General features: G+C 34.8%; 1 protein-coding gene across 3 annotated transcripts in view; it reads left to right on the forward strand.

Annotated features, from left to right (window-relative positions):
- itga4 (integrin alpha 4) overlaps positions 1 to 26,518 on the forward strand; it is a 55,672-nt gene that overhangs the window by 25,173 nt on the left and 3,981 nt on the right. Inside the window, exons 2-25 of one of the 3 annotated variants that reach the window (XM_089133376.1) lie at positions 716 to 897; positions 990 to 1,227; positions 1,870 to 1,982; positions 4,043 to 4,140; positions 4,535 to 4,661; positions 4,791 to 4,858; positions 4,938 to 5,067; positions 8,144 to 8,229; positions 8,761 to 8,823; positions 8,908 to 9,045; positions 10,184 to 10,292; positions 11,244 to 11,338; positions 12,154 to 12,244; positions 13,174 to 13,219; positions 14,420 to 14,574; positions 16,453 to 16,607; positions 21,723 to 21,875; positions 21,977 to 22,053; positions 24,221 to 24,368; positions 24,502 to 24,600; positions 24,686 to 24,762; positions 25,343 to 25,432; positions 25,524 to 25,611; positions 25,707 to 25,814. In XM_089133376.1, coding sequence (XP_088989502.1) covers positions 1,028 to 1,227; positions 1,870 to 1,982; positions 4,043 to 4,140; positions 4,535 to 4,661; positions 4,791 to 4,858; positions 4,938 to 5,067; positions 8,144 to 8,229; positions 8,761 to 8,823; positions 8,908 to 9,045; positions 10,184 to 10,292; positions 11,244 to 11,338; positions 12,154 to 12,244; positions 13,174 to 13,219; positions 14,420 to 14,574; positions 16,453 to 16,607; positions 21,723 to 21,875; positions 21,977 to 22,053; positions 24,221 to 24,368; positions 24,502 to 24,600; positions 24,686 to 24,762; positions 25,343 to 25,432; positions 25,524 to 25,611; positions 25,707 to 25,814 — 2,514 coding nt within the window. In that variant the 5' untranslated portion in view covers positions 716 to 897; positions 990 to 1,027. Of the gene's footprint in view, positions 1 to 715; positions 1,228 to 1,869; positions 1,983 to 4,042; positions 4,141 to 4,534; positions 4,662 to 4,790; positions 4,859 to 4,937; positions 5,068 to 8,143; positions 8,230 to 8,760; positions 8,824 to 8,907; positions 9,046 to 10,183; positions 10,293 to 11,243; positions 11,339 to 12,153; positions 12,245 to 13,173; positions 13,220 to 14,419; positions 14,575 to 16,452; positions 16,608 to 21,722; positions 21,876 to 21,976; positions 22,054 to 24,220; positions 24,369 to 24,501; positions 24,601 to 24,685; positions 24,763 to 25,342; positions 25,433 to 25,523; positions 25,612 to 25,706; positions 25,815 to 26,518 lie in introns of all 3 variants that reach the window. The other 2 variants (XM_089133377.1, XM_039683435.2) reach the window with 2 other exon arrangements.

Here is a 26,518-nt window from a genome sequence, read left to right on the forward strand (position 1 = left end):
AGACAGATAGACTTCACTCGCATATGTCAGCTTCCACAAAAGCTTTTAAAAACCACTACTTTATTTGTGTAGGCCTACGTTTTGTGCTGTAAGACATTACCAACTGTCCATAAACCCATTGCATTCCTCCATAATTGCTTCCATGACCTATAAATCTAATGTTTATGAACAAATGAAAGCACTTGTGTAAAGTCAACCATAGAACTTGAAAAATATTGTTGAAAAGTGATATTTATTGCTAGTCTTCAAGTGCTGTTTAAATTGACTTCCTCATTGTTTAGGCCTATATAAGCGTGCAATAAAATCGCTCTTATTTTAGTTTGAACAAGGCAGTTTTTATCTTATAAAAAAATAATATCTTTTTTCAAAAAGGTTATTCAGCATTGAAACCTTTTTTCTCTTTATGGATCAACAAAATGAATTAGTTAGGCCTAATATTAGTTAATTTACAATGCAATTTCAAATAAATGTTTAACTGCATTAAATGGTTTTATTTTTTATGAATTAGATTAATACAGAACATTAACATTAAAAAGAACAAAAAAACATTAAATAAGCACAATTAAAAATCAAGTAAAAAAAAAATCTGGTCAAGTGACGTGTTTCCTCAGTTCTCCTACTTTTTTGAGGTCTTCAATGTGTTTTGGGGCGTCAAACAGAACATATGACGGTTAATACATGTGTTGTTCATCATTTTCCAATTTCCATTATCCAGAGTCTTGAGACCGATAGAGCTCGTCGAAGTGTCCGCTGTCCGGCGCTCTCAGCGCGGGCACGCCCCGGCGGCGCGCCCTCCCGCGCTCACTTCAAAAGCCTCCTTTCTGCTCCTAAGAGCGGCGTGACGTCATGAAGCGCGAGCCGCTCTCTCGAGCAGATGAGATGAGGGGAGCGCAACAGGCGAGCGCACATCGCGAGCTCACAACTACAATGACAACTTCCTGATGTATTGACAAAAAGTTTATTTGAACTCTTTGCACTTTTGTTTTAAGTTAGCGTTGTATCTCTCCTGTATTCTGTGTGTGGTGCCATGACTGACGACGAGATGATTTCATCAAAACTCACTAGAGATTTTCTGAGGTGGAAATCTGTGGTTTGGACCCTGTGTAACCTGCTGATTCTGTGTGACTGCTACAATCTGGATGTGGAGCATCCTTTAATTTTTAATGGAACCAATGGATCATTATTCGGATACTCGGTTCTGCTTCACCAGCATGCTGAGAACACATGGTAAGGGATTTGAGAAGTTTTTATGCTTTTCAGTCAAGGCAAGGGTGACTTAGCCAGTTTGACAAATAAACTAATAGCCTATTTGCCAAATGAAATTGATTTTCAGGTTGATTTCTGTTTATTTCTCAATTGTAGGTTATGCTTTCTTTAATGTCAAGCACTTAATTTGAATCAAATACATAATATAGTGAATAATTATGGAATTCACCTTTGCACTCGGCTAGTATTATGTTTAATACATTTGTCCATGCAGGTATTCACTGTTTCAAGAGCTGTTGAGAGTTCACATTCACATTATTAATAGTATTTAATTCAAAGTTAAATTCTGAAACGATGAACTAACCAAGATGTGCCTAGTGGAATATTGTGAAAGGTAGTTTCAGTTGTGAAAGGTGCACTTTCTTTTGTCCCGAGCCCTGCCTGGTTAATATCTGACCCTGAATTCATAATGTAGAAGGCTAATTATCTGCTTTTTATTGATCAATTAAGAATTCAGAGACTATATTGTACTTAAAATCATTTGTCACACTGCAGGACTAATGAATCATTCCTTGTAAAATCTTGATGTTGGTTACAAATGGTCACTATAGACACTTTATGCTTAAACAATCCAGTGTATTTATTGCCATATTTATTGTTAAGGCTGATTGTTGGAGCGCCTGTGGCTGATTCCAGCTTTTATCCTCGTGCCAAAAATCCTGGAGCCATCTACAACTGCAGTGTGTTGACCTCCCAATGTGAGCAGCTCCATGTTGGTAGGTCTTCCCTCTCTCACCTTCAGTAGTTCAGCTTTTCTTGATTGTTGTCTTTTTCTGAATGGCAGAGATTCGTTTTAAATAATGTCCTTGTTGAAGTTGATGCGGCGGGATCCAAAAGTTTACCAAAGCTTAACAATCACATTTAAACCCATAAAAGCAAGTTTTAGTGTTTTTGCTTCAATTGAAGCACAAGATTCCCTTTGAATCATTCTCAGATCACGTTGGAGAACATAATCACCATGTTTTGTTCATATATCAGCAGCTGAGCTAAAGTCATTAAAGCAAAAGGTGGACGAACCCAATTACAAAACAAAACAAAGGCATTCTGAAGTTTCCAATTGAACTTTTCACTGATTTTATAACTCTCATAATATAATGAAAACATGCACACAATAAGCATTTCCACTTGTAGTCTCAGACAATAAATAAATTTAATGATATTTTATAATCTTTGAATGTACTTGAACATTTTACTTAGTGTAACAATGCTCATGGGGGTTTCTCCATCTTCTTTGTCCTTCTGTTTGTTGTAGACTAACTCAGAACAGTTGAGCATTTCCATTTGGCCACGTTATACTGTTTAGACTTCACACTTCTGAATTCGCTCTGACTGAACTTGTGTGCTTACTAGACCCCTGGCTGTGAAAACGTCCTGTGAATGAATTTCCCATGAGGGTTGACCAGACTTTGGAGAGTTTCCTCCTGTCAGGAAGAGGATGCTTATACTCCCTGCCCGAAACAAGGGATGGGGGATAGTCATTTTTGTAGGTCAAGCTACAAGATATATATAGCACGCAAATAAAATGCTGTTAAACAAAATTATTTCCAAGCCATTCTGGGCTGGAGTACTACCAAGTTTCATAATTGCGTTCAGTTGATGTGTCTGAGAATGTTTCATTATTAGTGACATTTGCTAAGACGAGTATCACTATTTTTATTGCTCATACTTATGAAAAGCCATAAGTATCAAATTTAGCATGTAATCCACATTGCACTCTTTGTTCTTTAAACATGAATCTATCAAGGAGACCCCTTTTCCCCTGGTAATCGATAACATGCATATATATATATATATATATGTATGTGTATATATATATATATATATATATAATAGATTTTTTTACTTGGGCCAGTATGCAATCCCCTATCAACCACAGGCTAAAAACGCTCAAAATACCGTAGCAACCACTTGCAAAACCATACAAACTATCAACATGACCACATTTAGAAAACCGCACAAAACCACAAGCATTTTCCTCAAATTTCAACTAGTCAAATCAAGTCAAATATATTTAAAAAGCGCATTTCACAATACAGATTGTATCAAAACTGCTTCACAGTATCAATCAAAACAACTTAACAGTGTTTGTTTATTACTGGAAAAAAGACATCCAAGTTTGGTAGAGCAGATCAATGGTACTACACATTTTCCTCAGGAAGTTTCAAGATCTAGTTGCTGTTAACAATCTTAAAGGTCCGTTCACACTGAGAATGATTACTATAAATACAACTATTATGATAACTATATTAGTGTCAGTGCCCGAACTAGTCATCAGCCACTTTAAATGCTCTACCTCTATAAAGTGCGATGGATTCTGATTGGCTGTCAATGTTTTTATTGTTCATTAATTGGAAAGAAAAATCATTCTGTGATTCCAATAATATTCAGAATGATTTTAGAACTTTATCATTTGATTTTATAATTAACTGTTTAATAATATGTAGAGTTCAAAAGGGTAAAGCTTATGCTTTATCTCCAGTTCCCTTGACACTATGACTCAGAAAAGCACAGTTTTTTATTTTTTATTTTTCATTACTACATGATACTCTTAAAGCTATTTATTTCCTTCTGTTTGAAAGTTTCACCACAAGCTTCTCATCCTGTGTTGTTTGGTGTGTGTGAACCAGAGGTGTGAATTTGCTTAGGGTGAAGAACATTTCTACTGCATTTGCATGCATAACATCTCTGCATCTCTAACATTTTGCACAATTTCCTCTAAGTAAACGTTTTGGTTTGATTGTATATTAATTTGGACACTTGCACTGAATGATTTCAGGAGATGTACAGCGCTGTGGAAAAACGTGTTTGGCAGAGAATGATAACCAGTGGCTGGGTGTAAGTCTGTCCCGGCAGCCCTCAAAAGGCCATGTTTTGGTATGTCTTTTATTCTAACTGTCAACGCATACTTTCTAAATTGTGTTACCATGTGAGTAAATGCATAACTAAGATTATTAATTTTAAATGGAAAATCTGCTGTTTACTTCTAAGGTTCATAGAGAACTTAGAGAAGGTGCAAAATGTTAATAAACTAAATTGTCTTGGAGCAAACAATACAATTATTGGTGGAACTAGTCTTATTCCTTAGTGTCTTAATGTATATTATAGTTTGCATTGTCTGTTGTTGTTATATTGATGTTGTAGGAAGACTTAAGAGCCAACCTTGAGTGTCGTGAAAGGCGCCAATAAATTCTAAATGAATGAATGAATGACCACATGTAATATGTATGATGAGTAAATGAGTGTTTACTCTATGCTGGTTTAAATTTAGGCGTGTGGACATCGGTGGAAGAATATCCACTATGCAAATTTCAATCAGAACAAGCTTCCGCATGGTATTTGCTTCAGATTCAGCCCAGACTTGAAACACGTCACTCCTTTTATCCCCTGCTATAAAGGTACACATTTCAGTGACTACTGTGTTGGTTGTATTTTTGTTACTTTATTGTTACTTTATAGCACCATTTGAAGCTCCTTTGTGTCAAGTGAGCACCAATTTTCTCAACGGTTTTTCTCTCTCTCTTTAGACTTTCAAAGTAAGTTTGCTGAAGGTTATGGATCATGCCAAGCAGGAATATCAAACATATTCACAGAGGTATTAAGAGCTTCTATGGCATTTTGATTGAGCTGTTATTGAATTCAGTTGATTTGGTAATGATGTATTGTGTTTGTAGGACCTGATGGTCATGGGTGCTCCTGGTACCGCATACTGGACAGGATCTGTTCTTGTCATCAACACCACAAGCAACATATCAGCTGCTTATGTGGATGATGGCAGTGCAGTTCTCTATGGAAGTTATTTAGGTGAGTTCTCAATCTGCTGATGTTATTCCCTTTGTTTCAAATCATAATAGGCGACATTATGAGGCATCATAAATACAAAAGACTCTAGGCGAATTGTCCTGCCTCAAAAAAAAAGATACTTAATTTTATTCATATTCTAAGGCTGCGTGTATCTTTTAGCTCAGATCGGTCATTCATGAGGTTCCATGATGGCTATGAAGCTTAGTTAGAAGGCATTTGCCTATGAATGCAGTACACACCAAGCCAACTTACTAGATTTTGTAACAGAGCTATGGCCTATTTTATATAATGGTTTGTGTATGATATTGCTAAGAAATAAGTCCTTTCTATTTTTGGGGTTAAGGGATACAGTGATCTAATTTAAAAAAAAAAATTTTAAAATGAAAGATAAACATTCTCCAATGATCAACGGTCTTAAGACATGCAGCAGGAAACAGATTTTTGCTGTTTGGAGGCATAACGTCTTTCTATATGAACAGGAAACAGACTCTGTTGCACAATCCAGGAGCATCAAATTGTTGCAAAATATGATACAGTTACTAGGCAAACATGTCACTCTGTTTTTCGTCTCTTGCCGACGAAACAAACTTCCTCATTGGTTTGTGTACATGTGATTTCTTTGGTTCATCTCCCAAAATAAAGTAGTCAAAGTCAAGTCGTATTTATTTGTATAGTTCTTTTCGCAATACGCCTGGTTTCAAGCTTTACAGAAAATCATGATGTTAATGATGTTATTATAAATAATGTATTGTTTATATTGCCTTATAGTCACATTTAGTACAGGGTCCCTGCTGTCATGGAAAACATGGAAAATCAATTTAGAAGCCTGAAAAGAAAAGGCTATAGCAATATATATATATATATATATATATATACATTTTATATATTTGTTTTGTTTTTTTGTGTGAATCCAATATTATTTTTTTAAATCAGTATCCAGTTATCACAAGCATTGTAATACATACATTAAGTGTTTTTATTCAAGCCACAATTTTTTTTTTTATTTTTTATTTTTTTTTTTTTAATTTTTGCACTTATATCAAGCTACAAAAGTAATTTAGGGTTAGTTTAGGAAGATATAGCTTTCTTTAAAAAAAAAAAAAATATATATATATATATATGAAGAGCTCTTTTCCAAAACGCTATAAATCCATTTCAATAGTTTTCAGGAAAACTACATTTTTTACCTAGACCCACACATTTTGTGAATATTCAAATTATCCTGTTTAAATGTTTTATTGGTTCAGTCTGAACATTTTGAACAATAATTATTAAATCAAACAACAATATTGTTAATGATAATTTAAAAGTTAATTTTATTTTTTTCCAAAACGCTATAAATCGAAATAAACCTCAAACAAATAGTACCAATTTCAACATATGCATGAAAAAAAACAAATTATTAATACCAATTTCAACATATGCATGAAAAAACGAATTATTAAAAATGATCAATATATGATAACGATATTCAAAAAAGGGATGGGCACCCCTCCAGCACATGCACACACACACACAGGCTACATAACATGTGAGCAAAGCGGAGCAGCATGACGCTTAAATATAAGTTAAAAAAAAAAACAACAAAAAAAAATAAACATTTCACATTTGTTTTTAATAATATTACATTACTTATTTTTATTATTTCATCTATGTTGAGTAGGCTATGAAAAGGGAACCGCATGAGATGAGTAAGATAGGATCAAAATTCAAAAGCTGCCCAATATCGGAAAATATTTGGAGTGCTTCAGACATGATTTTGACCACTTATTAAGTTTTGTTTTGTAGAAAGCTTGTAAATTTCGTTTCATATAAATTGTATCTTCATTTTAATAAATGTTTCATCGACAAATTGACTGGATTAATACATTAGAAGTAAATATCAGACAATATAATCAGGACACAGAGGCGCGCAGGTGAACCGGAGCGCGTCTCATAATATGAACCGAAACACCGCGATGCTTGCCTCACACAGGCCTGAGAACTAAGCTACAGAAAGCTTTAAATATCTACTTTTAAACAAAACAATTAAAAACTAAAATAAATTGGCAACTCTCTGCGTATGTATAGGCTAATTCGAAGTATGCGTTTCTCTATGCGCGTTCACTGCGAAGATGGCGAGTAAGCATCATCAACTTTATCTTTGTTGCTGACACTGACAGAAAACACTAGTTTATTAATAAACAATTCAAATGTTTCATGCATAATCATTACTTTTGCCGGTTCTTTGTGGCAAGCTTTATGCATACGTTGAGATGCGGAATATGCCATTAAAAACGCTCATATGGTTTCTCTCCCATTTAATTAAATCAATATATGTGATTACTGATAATACAAATGGCTTAAATGATCTACTACTAGTCGACTAGAAAACTAGGACTCATTTTGAGGAATGAATGAACATAATAAACCTCTGTTCAGAGTGCCGCCGTGCTGGATTGTGTAGAGCGCTCATTGAATTTGAGGATTTATCGTGTTTAGGCTAAAAACAGGGCTGGTGCTTATCGCGGCTTGGGAAGAAACTGTATCTTGCAGTACATTTTAAACAAGGAAATATAGCGATTCGGCATGAAACGTTGATAGAGCAGTGAAAGGGTTCTGTCCGCAGCAGAATGACACGACAAACTCATTTTTTTTAAAATGTCGTTTAACGCGTTTTGGAAAAGAGCTCTTCATATATATATATATATATGAAGAGTTCAGATGCAAAAGCCTCTAAATGCCATTTGAAATTTTCTTCTTTAATGATGATTTTTAACAAACTTGTATATTTAAGTTCAGTTATTTCACTTAAATAACAATTAATAGGTAATTATCATTGCCATTTAAGTGAAATCACTGAACTTAAATATACAAGCTTGATAAAAATTATCATTCTAGAAGAAAATTTCAAATGGCACTTAGAGGGTTTTGCATCTGAACTCTTCATATATACAAGTACACACACACACATATATATATATATATATATATATATATTACCAATATTTTTTTTTACTGTTTTTACAGTGTTTGTGCAGACTCTGAATGGCCTATTTGAATGTTTCACCTCCATGTTTGGTTTTCTTCCCATCAGGTTATGCTGTTGGTGCCGGACACTTTCTAGATCCTCAAAGTACTGAGATAGTGGGTGGTGCTCCCCAGCATGAACAGACTGGTAAAGTAAGGGTTAACATCACCACCACCACCATCATCTTCCCCTATCTGATTATTAGCACAGACCCAAGTTTGGAGTAGGTTAGTGTTAAAGTTCTCTAGTTTGGTTAGACATGCAGGCTTTTGTACACATTTGAAGACCCCATACTGAATATCAGAGATTCCAGGTGGTTGTGTATAAAATGGTTTTAGATATGAAACCCTCTTGACATCTGCTCTGTAAGACAGTTGTGAACGGTAAATCGGTTAAACTAAACTCTTCTACCATCTGTGCTGAAGAGGAAGTACGTTTTTTTTTCTTTTTCTTTTTTTACATATGTGCTGAGTTTGCAGTGTTTATGAGTTTTGTCTGCTATCTAATGATTTTACCAAAGAAACCAAGACTGGAAAATGAGTTATCAGGGACCTACCATGTATATTTGTGATAAAACTATACAGAAATGTAACAATCTCCAGCATATACAATCCATTGCTATGCTGCCGTTGTTGTTGTTGTTGTTACCATTTCCCATACTCCTGTGTTTTCTTTTACTCCAGGCCTACATATTCAGGATTGAGGGCAACACTTTGAAAATTGTTAATACAACCAAGGGCAAGAAGGTAAGAAATTTCAAGAATTTTAAGTGTTCTTAAGGGATGTTCCTGCTGAATGATCACAATGGGGATGTTTGTTCCTTTTTACAGCTCGGCTCTTATTATGGAGCTAGTGTATGTGCTGTCGACCTGAACGCGGACGGACTGTCCGATCTGTTGGTGGGGGCTCCTATGTTCAGCTCAGTGAGGGAAGAGGGACGTGTGCATGTCTACATAAACCAGGGAGAGGTGAGGCAGCGATATATAAATATATATATATATATATAAATTAGCATAAATTAAGGGCAGTACAGTAAATACTATTACACTGCAAAAACAAAATTTCATCCTTAGTATTTTCGACTTATTTTTCACTAGAAAAATATCTACAGATTCTTAAATCAGTATACATTTACATGAGATGCAGAATTACTTGAGGTATTAAGTCTTGTTTCCTGAAAAAAGGATCACAACTAAGTGACTTTATGCTTAAAAATAGAACAAAAAAAAAAATAGCTCCCAGTGGGGTAGGACAAATAAATGTAACTATTTCTATTTTTTTTTTTGTAATCTATATATATTTCTCTATAAGTTTATGTTGGCAGATGTTTTTATTCAATACATGTTTTTTTTTATACCATCATCATCTTCATATATCATCATCATCATCTTCATAAATATCTACCAGTGGGGTAGGACAAATAAACGTAACTATTTATTTTTTTGTAATTTATATATATTTCTATCTAAGTTAATGTTGGCAGATGTTTTTTTTTTCTCTCGTTTTAAGTGTAAATTCACTTTTAAAAACACTTTTAAAATTGAAGTGCCACTGCACAACCTACACATTGCAGCATAAACACTCCCAATAAATATGTTATTTAAGTGTCTACATTTATAAGCCACTGTTAGTTTTAACTCAAAAGCAAGTATACAGGATTTGGAATGGCAGAAAGCGTGCAAAGAGCGTTCCCTTTAAAATCGCTAAAAAGCTGTCTCTCATCTTAGTTCGTCGTGATCACACTAAGTTACAAGGATTTGCGAGTGTGTGGAACTGTGCAAACTTAAATACCTCTGACTGGCCATTGCTTCAAGAAATCAACAGATGGGTTTGTGATTGGCTGCATTGCTCAATGCTTCAAAAACACATTGTAAATTGAAATCTTTGCCATTCTCCAGAGTCCAGACCGCAAACACAGATACACACTGGGACGTTTGCCAAATCTGTTTCAGCAATATACTATTGTTTTCCTAGACCAGCAGTTATAGGGAAATTTTCCCTCTAAAAGCAGCTAGTCTCAAGTCCGTGGCCAGGAGAAGTCTAAGCCTTGCCGACTATGATGCTCCTCTTAAAAATATCCTTAGTGTCATTGTGTCTCTTTCTCAGGCTAAATTGAAAGAGGCAGACTTTGAGTTAGTCGGCAGCGACTCTTATGCAGCACGATTTGGAGAAACCATCATAAACCTTGGTGATATTGACGATGATGGGTATCCAGGTATCGTATATCTAATACAACAATATTTGAGCCTTTATAAACCTTCACAGTTTGTACGTTTCTTATAATAAGTTGACAAACCAAGTGTCATAAAAATGTAATATGTTATAATAAAATGACTTTTATTTAAATGATGTTTGTTTAATCCTCAAGTAAGGTTTTATGGTTTTACTTCCTCATTCTGTGTAATATTTACAATGAAAAGCCTTTTCGCTAGAACCCACATCTTTATGATTTGTTTCATGGTGAGGTATTAGTTAATCTCTGACTCAGGTTTGGAGTTGAACTTGGTAAATCTAATTTTAGAGAGTTTGGTGTGGTTTAAAAAACGGAACCTGGTTAGGAACATGGTCACGAACATGGCCACACAGTTACAGAAAAACACCACAGAAAAAACACTCTTGAAAGAGTGAAACATGCACACTCACACATACTTCACATGTTTTGCCAGTGCATCAGCATAAACTATTCATTTTGACAACAAAATTATTTATATAAATAATGTTTTCATGGTCAGAAACTCTTTATGGCATGTTTAAATTTGCTCTGCTTTGAAAGCTATTACCTACATAGTCAGCTGATATAACATTTGGGGTATTTTTAATGAATTAAATTACATTACTTTTACACATATTTGTAATGATTACTCTCACATTGTGAATGAATGTTTTACTGAGCCTGCACTACATTATGGGAATACCTTTTCCCATAGTATAATGTATAATGCAATGCTACATTAGAATTTGACTAAAAGTTGGCACACTACCGCTCAAAACCTTATTACAAAAACCAAACTTTCAATCTTAGAAATTGCATATTTCTGGTGCATATATAGCTTTTGGAGCAGTCTTTGTTTCAATAGTGCCTATATGATGTTTTAAAATGTGTGTCTTGTTAGGACTGCTCACTATGTTTTGGAACAAAGCTAATGCAATTATACCTGTGTTTCAGATGTGGCCATTGGAGCCCCTCAGGAGGACGATCTGCATGGTGCTATTTATATCTACAATGGGAGGAAAAGTGGAATTGCACAAAGTTTCTCTCAAGTACGTTCCCCATCTGCAGTTTATACTCATATTAAAGGCGGGAAAAGCACCTGAGCAGTTGTGCCCATCCTGTGTGAACTTCCCTATTGTTTTTTTTTGAGTCTTTCATGTCTACACTGGAGTAGCTACTAAGAGGAAGGCGTCCAGTCTAATTGGTGTGATTTCCTGAAATCCCTCTCTCTCCACATATAGCTTCAACAAGTGATCAGGGCTTGACAAATCAAAATCACGAGAGTCCAGTTATAAACGGATGCTTAGGAAGAGCTTCATCTAATTATATTAACATCAGGCCTAAATGATTACATGCAGGAAGTTTTTAGTGATTAGCTTATAACAATACTGTGGTTTTCTAGTTATTTTAGAGCATGGCTCAAGCATGGGTTTGATTCCCATGTAACACAAACTGATCAAATAAATACCTTGAATGCACTGTCAAGTTTGTGTGTCTGAAAAGCAGAAAAGTAAGGCATAATGTGAAGTCAGCCGGTCATTATTGCAAAATAAACTGAGTGATCATTTAGAATCAAGTATTCCAGAGTACTCTGTAATAAATGTAAATTAAAGGCATCTAAATGTGACAAACACAATGCAAGAATATATAAGAGACTGTTAACTAGATTTGTGTAGCTGTCCTTTATAAATCAAATCGATAAATCAGTTTACCTTCATCCCATTTATGAAATTAATGTTAAACCAGTCATAAATAGGATCATTTGCATGTCTCTTGGAGTACAGTACAGCGTCATTGGCATGTATGATGTAAAGTCCTGAATCTAAAAATATTCTGAATGCTGTCTTTGTGCTTTCTTCTGCAGAGAATAACAGGCTCTTTGTTGGGCTACAACCTCAGGATGTTTGGCCAATCAGTGTCTGGAGGAGTTGATATTGATGGCAACAATTACCCAGGTAATACTTTTAACACAACAACATGAATAGGATATTGCTCTGTGAATAAGAGGAATGGATGGCAACAGTTCAACTAACACTATACGCTCAAAAGTCAGAGATTGTTTTTTTTTTTTTAAAGAAATTAATGCTTTTGTTCAGCAAGGATGTATTAAATTTGTTCAAAAGTGACATTTATAAAGTTCATCATAATAACATCAAAAAAGTTTCCACAATAATATTAAGCAGCACAACTGTTTTCAAAATTGACAAACAAATAATAAATGTTTCTTGAGCAACATTAGAATGATTTCTGAAGAATCACGTGACACTGAAGACTGGAGTGATGATGCTTTGCAACAGGAATAAATTACAATTTAAAATTTAAAGTTATTTTGAATTGTAATAATGTTTCATATTAATGTTTTATAAATGCAGTTTACATAAAAAAAATCTTACTGAATCCAAATTTTGAAGGGTAATGTACATATCTACTGTTAGCTACTTTTTTTTTTAAACAAATCATTAGTGTGTAAAAGAGAATGGAGCCACTGCCTTGCCTAGTTTTTCAGTTCTGTTCTCACGCTTCTCACACTTGTATTTAATGTAAATGTGATTGTCACTCCCTGAATTTTTGTGAGTGAACTCTTCTGCAAAAAAACAAAATCTATGCATAAGTGCATATGTAGCTGCTGTGTGTGGCCAAAATATAAAACCTCAGGTTGTGGGTGTTAACTGGGAAGTGCTTCTTGAAAATGTTGTACAAAATCAAGAAGAGACTTTTTTTTTTTATAACTGAACAGCACTCCCTTTGTAAAGTAGGGTTGCAACTGTGACCTTGTAGAAATGTTTATTTTTTTAAAGAATATCAGAGCACCAGGGAGTAATGAATATGTTAAAGAATAACCAAGTCATGTGTGGTTTATGGGATTTTTTCTGTTTTCACCCAGATGTTGCTGTGGGAGCTTTCCTCTCAGACTCAGCTGTGGTGTTCAGGTAAAAACAGCAGAATTTTCACTTACACTTACTTTGGTAACTTTAAGGCTTTACGATGGTGGTATTTGCTATGGGAATTTGTTTAAGCTAAATGTATTATATTTTCAGTTGCCAATAGCACACTCTTATAAGAAAAGGTTCTATCAGTGCTACGTATTTGGAACCCCTAAAAGGTTCTATACAGAAACCTTTTTAAGGGTTCAATAATAAGAACCCTTCAGGGTTCTTTGTAAACAGGAAAAGGGTTCTATATGGAACCTTTTGGGTTCATTCATTATCATTCATTCATTAAATATTTCACATTATTGACAAACATCAAGACCCTTATGAATGGATGTGAATGATCACAAAATTCAAAATATTGGGGTTAGAAAATGTATATATTTATATAATTTTGTTAAATTGGTTTTTATTCAGACATCAAATAGCCTTGAAATAATTACAGGTTTCAGGATAGATTTTCTTATATGCAGGAAAATAATAAACTTTTTTAAAAAAAAATAATAATAATAACTTACTATAACCAACACCCCATCCCCGCCTGTTAATATACAATCCTATATTTATATAATTTTATGTAGTTAATCAATATCACATGAAGAGTTCCATTTCAGTTTTTCTCCTCCAAAAATCAGCATGATTAAAATGTGATATTAAGTTTGATAAACAATAATTTAATTTCAACTACAAAATGTTGCAGAATTATGAAATATATGAATGAATAATAGCTTATAGAAACCTTTGTGCCAAAAGGGTTCTTTCTTGTCATTATAGAACTTTTTTTTAGCATTAAAAGGTTCTTTGGAGTTGAGTAAAGATCCCTATGCTTCATAAATAGAACCCCAATGAACCCTTTTTTCTAAGAGTGACTACACAACATTTAGCACAGTTCAATTCAATCTTCCAAAATCAGCACAGTAAATGCAAAGAAGCCAGCATTTTCCTATTCCAGGCCTAGCTGGTCTGTAAAGGCATTATTTTATAGCCTTTCAACGGTAAAAAACATTACATTTCAAACAATTTCACCGTTAATGGCAATGAAAAGCATGCTTCAGCTGGCATGGGATGTTTGTCTGTCTGTCTACATATGACAAATTCCCATGTGACATCTAGCCCTGGCCATCCCTATATACTGCTGTATATGAAAACTGCGTGTTAATTTTTCGATCTGATGATAAACCCAGTAACTGGTTGTTTCAGGACGCGTCCAGTGGTGAAAGTGGATGCTGTCATGTTGATGCCTGAGAGCTTGAACCGTTCCATAGCCCAGTGTACTGACAACGGTCTGCCTGCCGTGTGCATCAATGTTAACGTGTGCTTTAGAGTCAGAGGGAAACAAATCCCAGGAAACATAGGTAAGACAGTCCTATTCCATCAAATATACACTTATGTTAATCTTAATTTGAAAAGTGGGTCCCACTTTATATTAAGTGGCTTTAAGTACTATATACTTACATTGAAATTAATAAGTTGATACAATGGACTTATTGTGTACATACATGTTTTTACATTGTACTTATATTTTAAAAATACCAGCATGTAATTACAGCTGTAAGTTACATTTGTAATTACACAGTTGACCCTCCCCTCACACCTTAACCTACCCTTAATCCGACCCATACCACCACACCTATCCCTAACCCTACCCGTATCACACCTCAATAGCAGCAAAAGTGTTTAACAATACAACAGGAACACAATAATACATTGTACTTATTGTTCAATATAAGTACATAGCACGTAAAGCCACTTAATATAAAGTGGGACCGAAAAGTTTTTTGAAGACTTAAAATTCTCTCCAAATCCACATGCAGTGAGATTTGTGCAACCGACTGATGCAAGATCACTTGAAATTTCCCGCAGACTTTTTTAGATGCGAAAATGTCCTGTGATATTTGGAGCTCCACACATGTGTTCTTCTTAGAATTGAGTACACAGCGTTCAAGGATGAACGTTTTGGACTAGAGCTCTTTGTTTGCGAGAGGCTGTGTGTTGGCTCGTCTTATCAGCACGTGGCAGTTCTGTGTTTCAGACCTCTTTCCCAGCTCTTTATCTCTACTGCACAATCCCATCTTTTGTTGTGGCGGTTAGAGGACGCAGGGTGTGTGTCAAGGCCTGCCTTCACTGATAGAGCCACACTCACTGAACACATAGTAAACAACAGAGCCATGTTTGATGACAAATATTAATGATCTTGAAACTGATGAAGTAGTGATGGTAGAAATTTGCCACTCAGAGGTTTTGCAATACTGCTATACCGCTGCAGATGGAAAATGCACTGCTGTGTGTTATTAGCGTGTGTGAGAATGAAGTATACCAGACAAGTCAAGAGCTGGTGCCTCGTGGAGTTTAGTTGTTTTCAATCACAGAGGAATATCATAACGTCTTTCACTCAAAATTATAGATTCAGAATTCTATCCATTTCATAATAGCAGTTGTTCCATTTTAACCTGATGCCAACTAATTAATTTGTAATTAACCTTTTGATTTGTAGAAAATTGTTAAATGAGATACCTTTCATTTGTGAAGGATTTATTTGACTGGATTATCCAAAATAGTTTTGTTTTTTTTACATTTATTACAGGTACATTTATTTATTTATTTTATTTATTTATTTTCATTTGCAGCAAAAATAACTGTATTGTGACATGCACTACTGATCAAAAGATTTTGGTCAGTAAGTTTTTTTTTTTTAAATTGAAATAAATTACTCCTGTCTTGTATTCAGTACTGATGCATTTAATTGATTAAAATAGTAAAGACATTTCTAATGTTACAAAAGTCTGAACCTGAACAAATAACATAACACAAAAAATATGAAGCAGCCATACATTTTTACATTGATAATAATAGATATTTATTGAGCAGCAAATCAGCATATTATAATGATTTCTAAAGGAATTTTCAAATTCATTACAAAACCTAACCACCCCCAAACTTTTGAACGGTAGTGTACACTCTTTAATTTAGATGCAAAAGCCTCTAAGTGCCATTTGAAATTTTCTTCTAGAATGATCATTTTTATCAAGCTTGTATATTTAAGTTCAGTGATTTCACTTAAATGGCAATGATAATTACCTATTAATTGTTATTTAAGTGAAATTACTGAACTTAAATATACAAGTTTGATAAAAATCATCATTAAAGAAGAAAATTTCAAATGGCATTTAGAGGCTTTTGCATCTGAACTCTTCATGTTGTCTAATTCTAACTTTGTCTCTGAACCTGTGCAGAACTGAAGTACAACCTGACAGCTGACGTTCACCACAAAGAGGGCTTTCCATCTCGATTTTATTTCAGTGGAAACGGAACATCAAATGTCACGGTGGGCAGAGTGAAGGCCAAGCACGAGCAGCTCACCTGCACTTCCCATCAGGCCTTCATGAAGGTGAGAGACTCTATTTATGTTCATTACCTTTGCTGAGGGATGGGACTTTTAACACAGATTTTGCACCTAAACTAGGGCTGCCCGATTAATCGAATTTTAATCACGATCACGATTTTGGCTTCCCACGATCAAATTCGCATCATTTTTTTGATGAATTGAAATTCGCATCATTGAGCGATATTCAAAATGTGTCATTACATTCACAGAACTTTCCGTACGTTTCAAAGCCAATCTAGCGCCCTGTAAACCACTGTCTGATCACGTGCCTCCATGAGCTCCAGTCGCGAGAGTGAACGAGAGAAACCGAGTTTTGCTAATACAAACATCTTGTTTTGAACTATTGTTCAATAAATAGAAATAATTCAAGCACATAAACTTTCAAATGGAGGATTAAATAGATTAAATGTATGCAGTAATACTCTGAAAGAATAAGACTATGTAAGAATGACTCTAAATTTCATCCATTAATCGAACTTCAGTGCATAGTTCTGCCTTGACATGTTCTCATTTGGTTACATTCTGTTATGGAATATTTGTTTTTTATCGATTGTATATTTTGCGCGTTTTATTCACATCCATTATGCAGGTACAATGCAAGTTTATATTTTGCTTCCTAAAATATATTTACACAATGTAAAATAGTGCCCTGTTAAATTTTCTTTATTGTTCTCTTTATTTTTATTTATTCTTTAAGGAGATATTTGAATACTGATATTTGCACTGAATTTTGGTGAATAAGAGGACCCATTTCATTTGTATGCACTTAGATGTACATTAGCAGGAATGTTGCACAATATTGATGTGAAAGCAGTTAGCCTATGTGACAATAACATTTGTTTTGGTTAAAATCAACAAATAATCGTGATTATTAATCGTGATCTCAATATTGATCAAAATAATCATGATTATCATTTTGGCCCAAATCGTGCAGCCTACTAATAAAGACTCTCTCAGCAGTATTGACAGCAAAATAGACTACAGAAGATTTTGTTCTGTATTGACAAGTGCAATATTTGAAAATTGATAATTATTTATTGATTTATTTTTAAATTATATGTATATCTGAATTTGTCAAACCTAGACTTTCAAACATAAAAACAAATTTATTAATATATGAAGAGTTCAGATGCAAAAGCCTCTAAATGCCATTTGAAATTTTCTTCTTTAATGATGATTTTTATCAAACTTGTATATTTAAGTTCAGTAATTTCACTTAAATATCAATTAATAGGTAATTATCATTGCCATTTAAGTGAAATCACTGAACGTAAATATACAAGTTTGATAAAAATCATCATTAAAGAAGAAAATTTCAAATGGCATTTAGAGGCTTTTGCATCTGAACTCTTCATATATTCGTGTACAAAATAACATACACATCTTTTCCTACTCTATTTTGCCTGGAAACGCTTCCAACGTGTCGCGTGAAAAATAGGCGTGCACACGTTTTCCGCACGGCCAAGCCGCGCCTGAGACGTCACGCAGCATTCTGCAAGCTCTAATCTGTTAACATGGGAGCCGAAATAAAAATGACACGCCACCCAGCTGAGGCGCTCACGCCATGCAGCCAGTGTGTTATGGCCCTTAAAGTTATAAAACTGTATGCATTACCCTGACACTGTTTTTATTATCAACTGACACTGTTTTTATTATCAGCTGACACTGTTTTAAACACTACTGTTTTACAGTATTAATTAATATTTTGAATTAGCTTATATTTTTATATTTTCAGTTTTCATTTTATTTACAATTACATTTTTAGCAATTTTGCTATGTGCTTTTCTCATTTTTACTATTGTTTATTTATTATTACTTTTATTATTTGTTGCATTTCAGTTATTATTGTATAATGTCACATTGAAATGTAGAACTTTTAAAATGTTTAAATATTAGCTAAAAATCAACAAAATTTGATTATGTGAGTGAACTTACGTTCCTTTAACACATCAGGACTCGATGCTAAGGACTTCTTTGATCGCCCCACATGTGCGTTATAGACTTGGACACTGGATATGAAAGTGCTGACTCAGACTCACAGCTGTGATTCGCCCATGCCACTCTGCTCTTCATGCTCGAGTTAATCAGCCTCGCCGAAAGGCCCAGGTGGTGTGACTCTCTCTAGGTTTACAGCGTGACTCCACGCAGGAGGCCGGGATGATAAAGAGGCTCATATAGATAGTTTGTTGGAGTCGATAGCAGGTTGTCGCTGCTGGAGAACAAGAGGAAGAGCCAGGCAGGACGGCATGGGGGAGAACGGTTACAGATAGAAAGAGACCTAGACAGTTGATGAAGTGCGGATAGATGGCTTCGTGAGTATGAGTGAATGTTCCAGGTGTTTGGTGGGCCTCTCTGGACGCCTCTCCCTCTGTCTTTTCCTGTAATCAGGGCCATCTGATCCAGCTCATGTTTTACACAGTAATTAATGGAGGCGCGTGATGACTGCGCTGTTATTAATGGCTGCTGATGGAAACGAAGGCCATAAACAAGTGCGATTATCTGTCAAACCCAAACAACGAGGCTGCTACATTTGAGGTATTTTAGGGCTTAATTAATGGGCAATGAGAGTAACGAATGGAACGCGTAGCAGATGTGGCGAACATCTTGTGCTGTGTTTTAGGAAGGTGACTGCTTGACCCCTGTTATTTTATTTTTTTGAAGTCTGTTAGTCAGCTTATACGTATGTTATTGCCATCTCGTCTCATCTTGATGTAGGTGATGTAGGAACAGATCAAGGCGACCATTTGAGCTTATAAAACTTAAACTTTGTTTTTTGTTTTTTTTAATGAGCGATCGTTTCGCTTGATAAGACCCTTATTCATCGTCTGGAATCGTTTAAAGCCCTTTGAACAGTTTGCAGTTTGCACTGAAACTGTCTTTTGGACCTTGAACCGTTTGGTTCCCAGTGAAGTGCATTATATGGAGAAAAATCCTGTTTTCATCAAAAACCTTAATTTCTTTTCGACTGAATAAAGAGTGACATGGATATCTTGGATGACATAGGGGTGAGTAAATTATCAGCAAATTTTTTTTAAAAAGTGAACTACTCCTTTAACTTGCCTTTTTCTGGTTGAAACCCCGTGGCACACTTTCCTACTAGATTTCAGTAAATGCTATACATTACTGGTAAGACAAAAGTTTCCACAAACTAAGTGACAAGTTCATATTATTGTCTGTGGTAATCAAGTTTAAGTTGTATGTAACTCCTCGCCACCCAAAACTGAAGGTACATTAAAGTGCGGTTAAGTATATGTGAGGCACAAGTTTTAAAAAGGAAGGTGTCATTTTCAGTTGTTGTTTTGAGCTAAATTGACTTGGTGCTGAATGTAGGTGTGAAGGAAACACCCACCCAGTCATTTTCATCAATGCCCTTGATAAATTCATCAGTTTCTTTGAAATATCAGTTGTCAGCCCATGAGATGGACCAACTAGACGTGTGTGTGCACGTGACCAGATTCTGAGCGAAGGACACAAGTTCACAGCGTTGACTTTGAGTTTAGCCTTTGCTGCAGAAATTAGCGTCTCTCTGAGGCTGTGGTTGTGGCTGAAGTCCAGCTCATTTACACTGGCCATAGAACAGGCTTCCAAAACCCCGGTCACACGTCTCCCCTGCAGCTAAATACAGGCCCCAGAGACCCCACAGGACAAATCCCAAACACCGAGCCCCCAATTAGAGATGGCCATCACAGCTGACAGAGCAAACCTTACCTGCATTAATTATCTGCACTGAGGTCAGGGAGGAATAAAAAAAGTTTAGTCAAAATCATACACTTCCGTTCACAAGTCTGGGGTCGGCAATGCTTTCGAACAAAGTCTCTTATGATCATCAGGGCCGCATTCATTTGATTTAGATCAATAATAGATTATTAACAGGAATATTGTGAAACATTATTACAGTTTAAATGAACTGGTTTTCTATGTTAATATATTTAAAAAGGTAATTTATTCCTGTGATGCAAAGCTGAAGTTTTAGCATCTTTACTCCAGTGTTCAGTGTCACATGATCCTCCAAAAATGATTTTAATATGTGATTTGATCAAGATTTTTTTTTATTATTATTATCAATGTTCAAAACAGTTGTGGCCTACAATTTTTGTCAATCGTGATTTTTATTTATTTTTCAGGATTCTCTGTGAATTGATATTAACCCTCTAGGCGCCACAGTCGAGTTTACTCGACAAGATATAATAAAACTGAATAAAAACTGAATAAAACGGCCGATTTTTGTCAAATTGGGTGTTGAATTTCGTTCGACCTCTCCTCCACTGGATAGCAGACATGTCATACTTCATCACTGACTAAAAAAAATGTCATGTCATTTAAATTTACTTTGAATACTTCAACCTCGTCTAATATACCCAGTGATAATTTTGGGGGGAAAGAAGTGCTGCATTTTATCAATTAAACCTGACTTCTATTCTATAATCCAAGATTGCTGCCACCAAACGACGTCATAATATGCAAATTAGATGGAAAAATGTAATCCCTACATAAACTTTGGGTCATTCTTAATATTTTTCTAATTTACAGAAAGTATCTATCTTTTTTAGCAAAGATTTGAAATTAAGATGTCAAAATCGAACGTTTTAGGAAAAAACCTCTGGCGCTTAAAGGGTTAATAGTACATTTCTTTTAAAATTCCTTTGTAATATTATACATGTCTTTACTGTCACTTTTTACCAATTAAATGCATCCTTCCTTACTGAATAAAAGTAACAATTTCATGGTGCACTTTAGCTTAGGGTCCAATTCTCAGCATTAACTAGTTGCTTATTAGCATGCATATTAATCAGATATTGGCTGATTATTAGTATATATAAAGTACATATGAATGCCTTATTCTGGGTCTACAGTACATCACTTAATCCTACCCAATACCTAAACTTAACAACTACCTTACTAACTATTAATAGGCAGTAATTAGGAGTTTATCAAGGCAAAAGTCGTAGTTAATAGTGAGAATTGGACCCTAATATAAAGTGTGAACTCTTAGCAACTGTATTGTAACACAATGCCAATCTTAGCATTCGAGAGGTGAGTTTTGGATGGGCAAGTGCTCATTATTTTCTTCAGAAAAAAAATCATTTTGTTTTTATGTTTCATTTCTCTTGTATGCAGAAAGATATCCGTGACATCTTCACACCCATCCATTTTGAGGTGAAATATGAACTTGGAGAGCACCGTTTGGCACAGAGGGACTCAGGGGATTTGCCTTCTCTCAAACCCATTCTACAGCAGAAGGATGAACTGGCCAATGTCGTGAAAAACAAGGTTGGTTTTTCTTTTCCATCTCTGTTTCGTTTTTGTGGCCACTTTATTAACCTCAAAATGGGTCATAATGTGTTCTGATTTGAAAATCGTTCTTTTTGTAGACCATCTTTGCCAGATATTGCGCCTTGGAAAATTGTTCAACCAACCTTCAGGTTTCTGCTCATCTGGTTTTACCCCAGTAAGTTATCTTCACATAATCTGTGCTAAGTGGGGGAATCTCATGGAAATGGCTGAGAAATATCTGTTTCATAGTACACCACAAAATCAAATCAAATTAAAAATGTGTAAAGAAAAAGAAGCTGGTTTTGTGACGACTTGTCACTTTAAATGCACCTTTCCCTCCCAAATCCTTTCTGTTTTGTTGAAAAGAAAAATCTCAGTCTGATTAATGTAAACTAATAGTATGTAAAGTAACTGTATGCTTTCAAATTTGTAGTATTACAAAAGTATTTGTAAAAAAAATATATATATATATTATTTATCCGGCAGGACAAAATTATTTTATTATTGTATTCAGTGATTTTTTTGCATTATGGTAATGATAATTTTGGAGGAAAATGCATTTATTTGCAACAAAAAAAATCTTAATAGTTCTAAAATTGGCATTAAAAACAGAATTTCTTCATTTTCTTGAATTTGCGTGGTGAACAACTAGAGACGTCTGTAAATATTCTAGTTGTGCCGGTTCTGTTCGTGCCTAACAGGAAGGTTTCTGAGATTATCCGGTCCTCATGAATACACGCATTAAAGCAGCATTCACAGTAGCCAAAGCTTTATATTGAGACATTTTATGCATCGCATTTCTTGGACTCGCAAGTGTGAGTGTGCACATTAGCATTTTGGATCATGTTTGCAGCCGTATGCAAACTAATTTATGGACCCCCCCTCACCCATTGGTGATAATACATGATCTGATTATTCATAAGGTGTGTGTGTGTCAGAGAGGGAAAGAGAGTGAGGGGGAGAGTGGCTTGTCAGTCTCCCAGATGCACCTGGTGCCTTTAGATGAGGAACATCAGGCTTGAGCCCTCAGTGCACAAGCTACACAAACAGATGCAGGAAAAACACTGGCTATAAAACACACTCTTTTCCTTTAAATTCTAGAAAAAATTGTCTTGCAAATATTCTAAAATGAACTATATATATATATATATATATATATTCTTCAATATCTAAGTATTATTCAAAAAAATCCAAAAGGGTTTGTTGCAAAGACACTGAATATTTGCTTTTGCACCAGTTTTCACAATATATTAATAACTTGAAATTTTACCTCAGATTGTCATACACATAACATAATTTGATTTGAGCTTAATATATATACCTTAGGAAAAAGCAGTTTATTTGCACTAAACTTGGAGACATAAAATGATTTTTAAACAAATATTGCACTGGATATAATTATATGAATATAATATTTAATTATAATACACATATTTAAACAATAAAACTATGTTAGTCCATTTATAATAAAACATACAGTTTTATTAATAACAATGTGAAAATGCAAATTTTACATTTTAGTTTTAAATATTTACCAAAATTCTATTAATAATGATTTTATTTTCTAACTGATATTGTTCTTCATTCATTTTAACTTTTAAAGTAGCTTATAACATATTGTGTAATGTTTTATCAAATATTGTACAGCTGTAAATATCTGTAATTATGGCATTTTTGGCCAAAAATTTCAGCTGTTTTTGTTGTTTGAGACAAAAAATAAAAAAATAAACATGTTATGTAATTTTCAAATAAAGATGTTCAGTAGCCAAAGTCCATCCATCCACACATCCGCCCATCCATCCACACATCCGCCCATCCATCCTTCCATCCGCCCATCCATCCATCCATCCACCCATCCACTTATCCATCCACCCATCCACTTGTACATCCACCCACACATCCGCCCATCCATCCATCCATCCACCCACTTATCCATCCACCCATATACCCACACATCCACCCATATACCCACACATCCACCCAGCCATCCATCCATCCACTCTTCCATCCACCCATCCACTTATCCATCCACCCATCCACCCACACATCCGCCCACCCATCCATCCATCCATCCACCCACTTATCCATCCACCCATCCACTTATCCATCCACCCATATACCCACACATCCACCCAGCCATCCATCCATCCATCCATCCATCCACCCACACATCCATCCATCCATCCACACATCCATCCACCCATCCACTTATCCACATATCCACCCACCCATCCATCCATCCATCCATCCCAATGGAGCCAATTTCCCTGAATTATATGGACTAAAGAATGGATATGGATCAAATGTAAACTTTAAAATCTAAATAACTGTTTTCCCAACAGATCCTACATGAAATTGCCATATTTAGCTCTGGGTAATGGAAAAAGCTTCATGTTAAACACCACAATAGTCAACAGTGGAGATGATGCTTTTCTACCCAGACTTCATCTGAGGTTTCCCAGCAACCTGCATTTCATCAAAGTACTAGAGGTATTTTCATTTTGGCTCAGTAATGTTCAAATCTGTCTCAGATATCACAGGCCGCTTTCAGCTCTTTGAGTTGCTGATGCCCTTTAATGGACTCTTGCCATTGATGTGCTTTAATATTATGACAATATTTCAGGAAGATAAATACATCAGCTGTGGAATTGCAGAGGAGAATAAAGTGGCCATCGGACTGGACTGCAATGTTGGAAATTTATACATCCCTCCTTTCTCAAAGGTAAATGTCAATGGAAGTTAAATGAGTTTGTTGGTGACCATGTCTTGTTGGAATATAGGCTAAAAGTCTGTTTTCTTTCTTCCAGCTCAACATCACATTTTTACTGGATGTGATGCAGAACAGCAGCGCTGGAGATCTTAGTATTAACATCAATGCTACGAGGTAAGAGATCCAGAGATCTCAGGAATTCATTACAATGGATGGTTTATACAAATGCATCTGAGCCAAATGTAAACATTTGTGGAGAACATCTTGCAACTGCGCAAACTTGTAAATTGATCATCAGAGCACAAAAGACAAACAAAGGCATTAAGCAGCACGTTCAAAGGTTTGTGTGCTTTCAGTGTTACTATTAGAAACGAGAAAAACAGAGGAATGGATCTAAAGATGGATGTTTGCATAGCCTATGTAATGAGTTCCTGTAATGAAATCTCAGGGTATATTAGGGTTGTACTCCCATAATTAAAGTCATTAAACATTTCCTCTCGTAGAAAGATCTTTTGCACATATACAATGACCCCATAAAAGCATTTGGACACTTAAACTACACTTAACACGTCGTTTTCATTAGATAGGACGATATCACGCTAATTGGCGTCTGCAAACAAATGCTAATTTCACCGTTTATCTGAGCAATTTTCTTGCGTTCACACATTTTTAACTGGTTTACATGTCAACATAGGGGGTCAGTGTACGTTTCTTCAATAGTGAACATTAACCAATCTAATGTGTGTTTTTTCAGTGAAAGCTTTGAGAACACAGACCTTCAACAAGACAACGTGGCTGTTCTTACGTTGCCCTTGAGATATGCACTTGACCTCAATGTTCACGGGTAAGTTATCTGGCTTGCTTAGGAATAAGTGATTGCATAAGTAGATGTCGGAAGAATACCAGGCCAAATTACGTGTTCCCTTCCTCTGTAGGTTTGTCTCTCCGACTTCATTTGTGATCGGAGAACAAGAGTCCGTGCCGGTTGACTGCTATCCTGAGAAGTTCAATTATACTTACAAGGTATTTTAGTGCTCATCAGACAGATAACAATGTCATTAAGCACTAATGAATCATTTAACATGATTCGTTTGGTTAAAATTTCGATTAACTTACAGGTGATGAATATGGGTCCTAGTAAAGCTCTTGATGCGAGAGTAAAGATCAGCTTGCCTCTGATGCTGGTGCCATACAAATACCAGTTAATCAGGATTACGGATTTGCAGGTGAGATTTACATATGCATATATATATTAAGGCTGTCAAACGATTAATCGTGACTAATCGCATCCAAAATAAAAGTTTGTTTTTACATAATATATGTGGGTGCACTGGGTATAATTGTTTTATATTTATAAATACACACACATGCATGTATATATTTAAGAAATATTTTCATGTATATACTGTATGTAGATTTATATATAATTTATATTATATAAATATTTTATATATAAATAAAAATGTTTTCTTAAATATACATGCATGTGTGTGTATTTATTTTTATTTATACACAAAATAACACAGTGCACCCAAATATATTATGTAAACACAAACTTTTATTTTAGATGTGATTAATCATTTGACAGCCCTAATATATATATATATATATATATATATATATATATATATATATATATATATATATATATATATATATATTATAAAAATTTACACCAAACATTTAAACCACTTTTATTCAGGAAGGATGTATTAAATTGATAATGTGTGACAAAGACTTGTTAAAACTTACAAAGGTTTCTATTTTCTATTTCAAAATTTTCTATTTCTATGTTTCTACTTCTATTTAAAAAATGCTGTTCTTTTAAACTTTGTATTTATCAAAGAATCCTGACTAAAAGTATCACTGTTTCTACAAAAATATTTAAGCAGCATAACTGTTTCAATATTGATATTTTTAATAATATGAA

This window comes from Pimephales promelas, chromosome 7 (assembly GCF_988280905.1).
Source record: "Pimephales promelas chromosome 7, fPimPro1.hap1.1, whole genome shotgun sequence".
NCBI classification, from domain to species: Eukaryota; Metazoa; Chordata; class Actinopteri; order Cypriniformes; family Leuciscidae; genus Pimephales; species Pimephales promelas.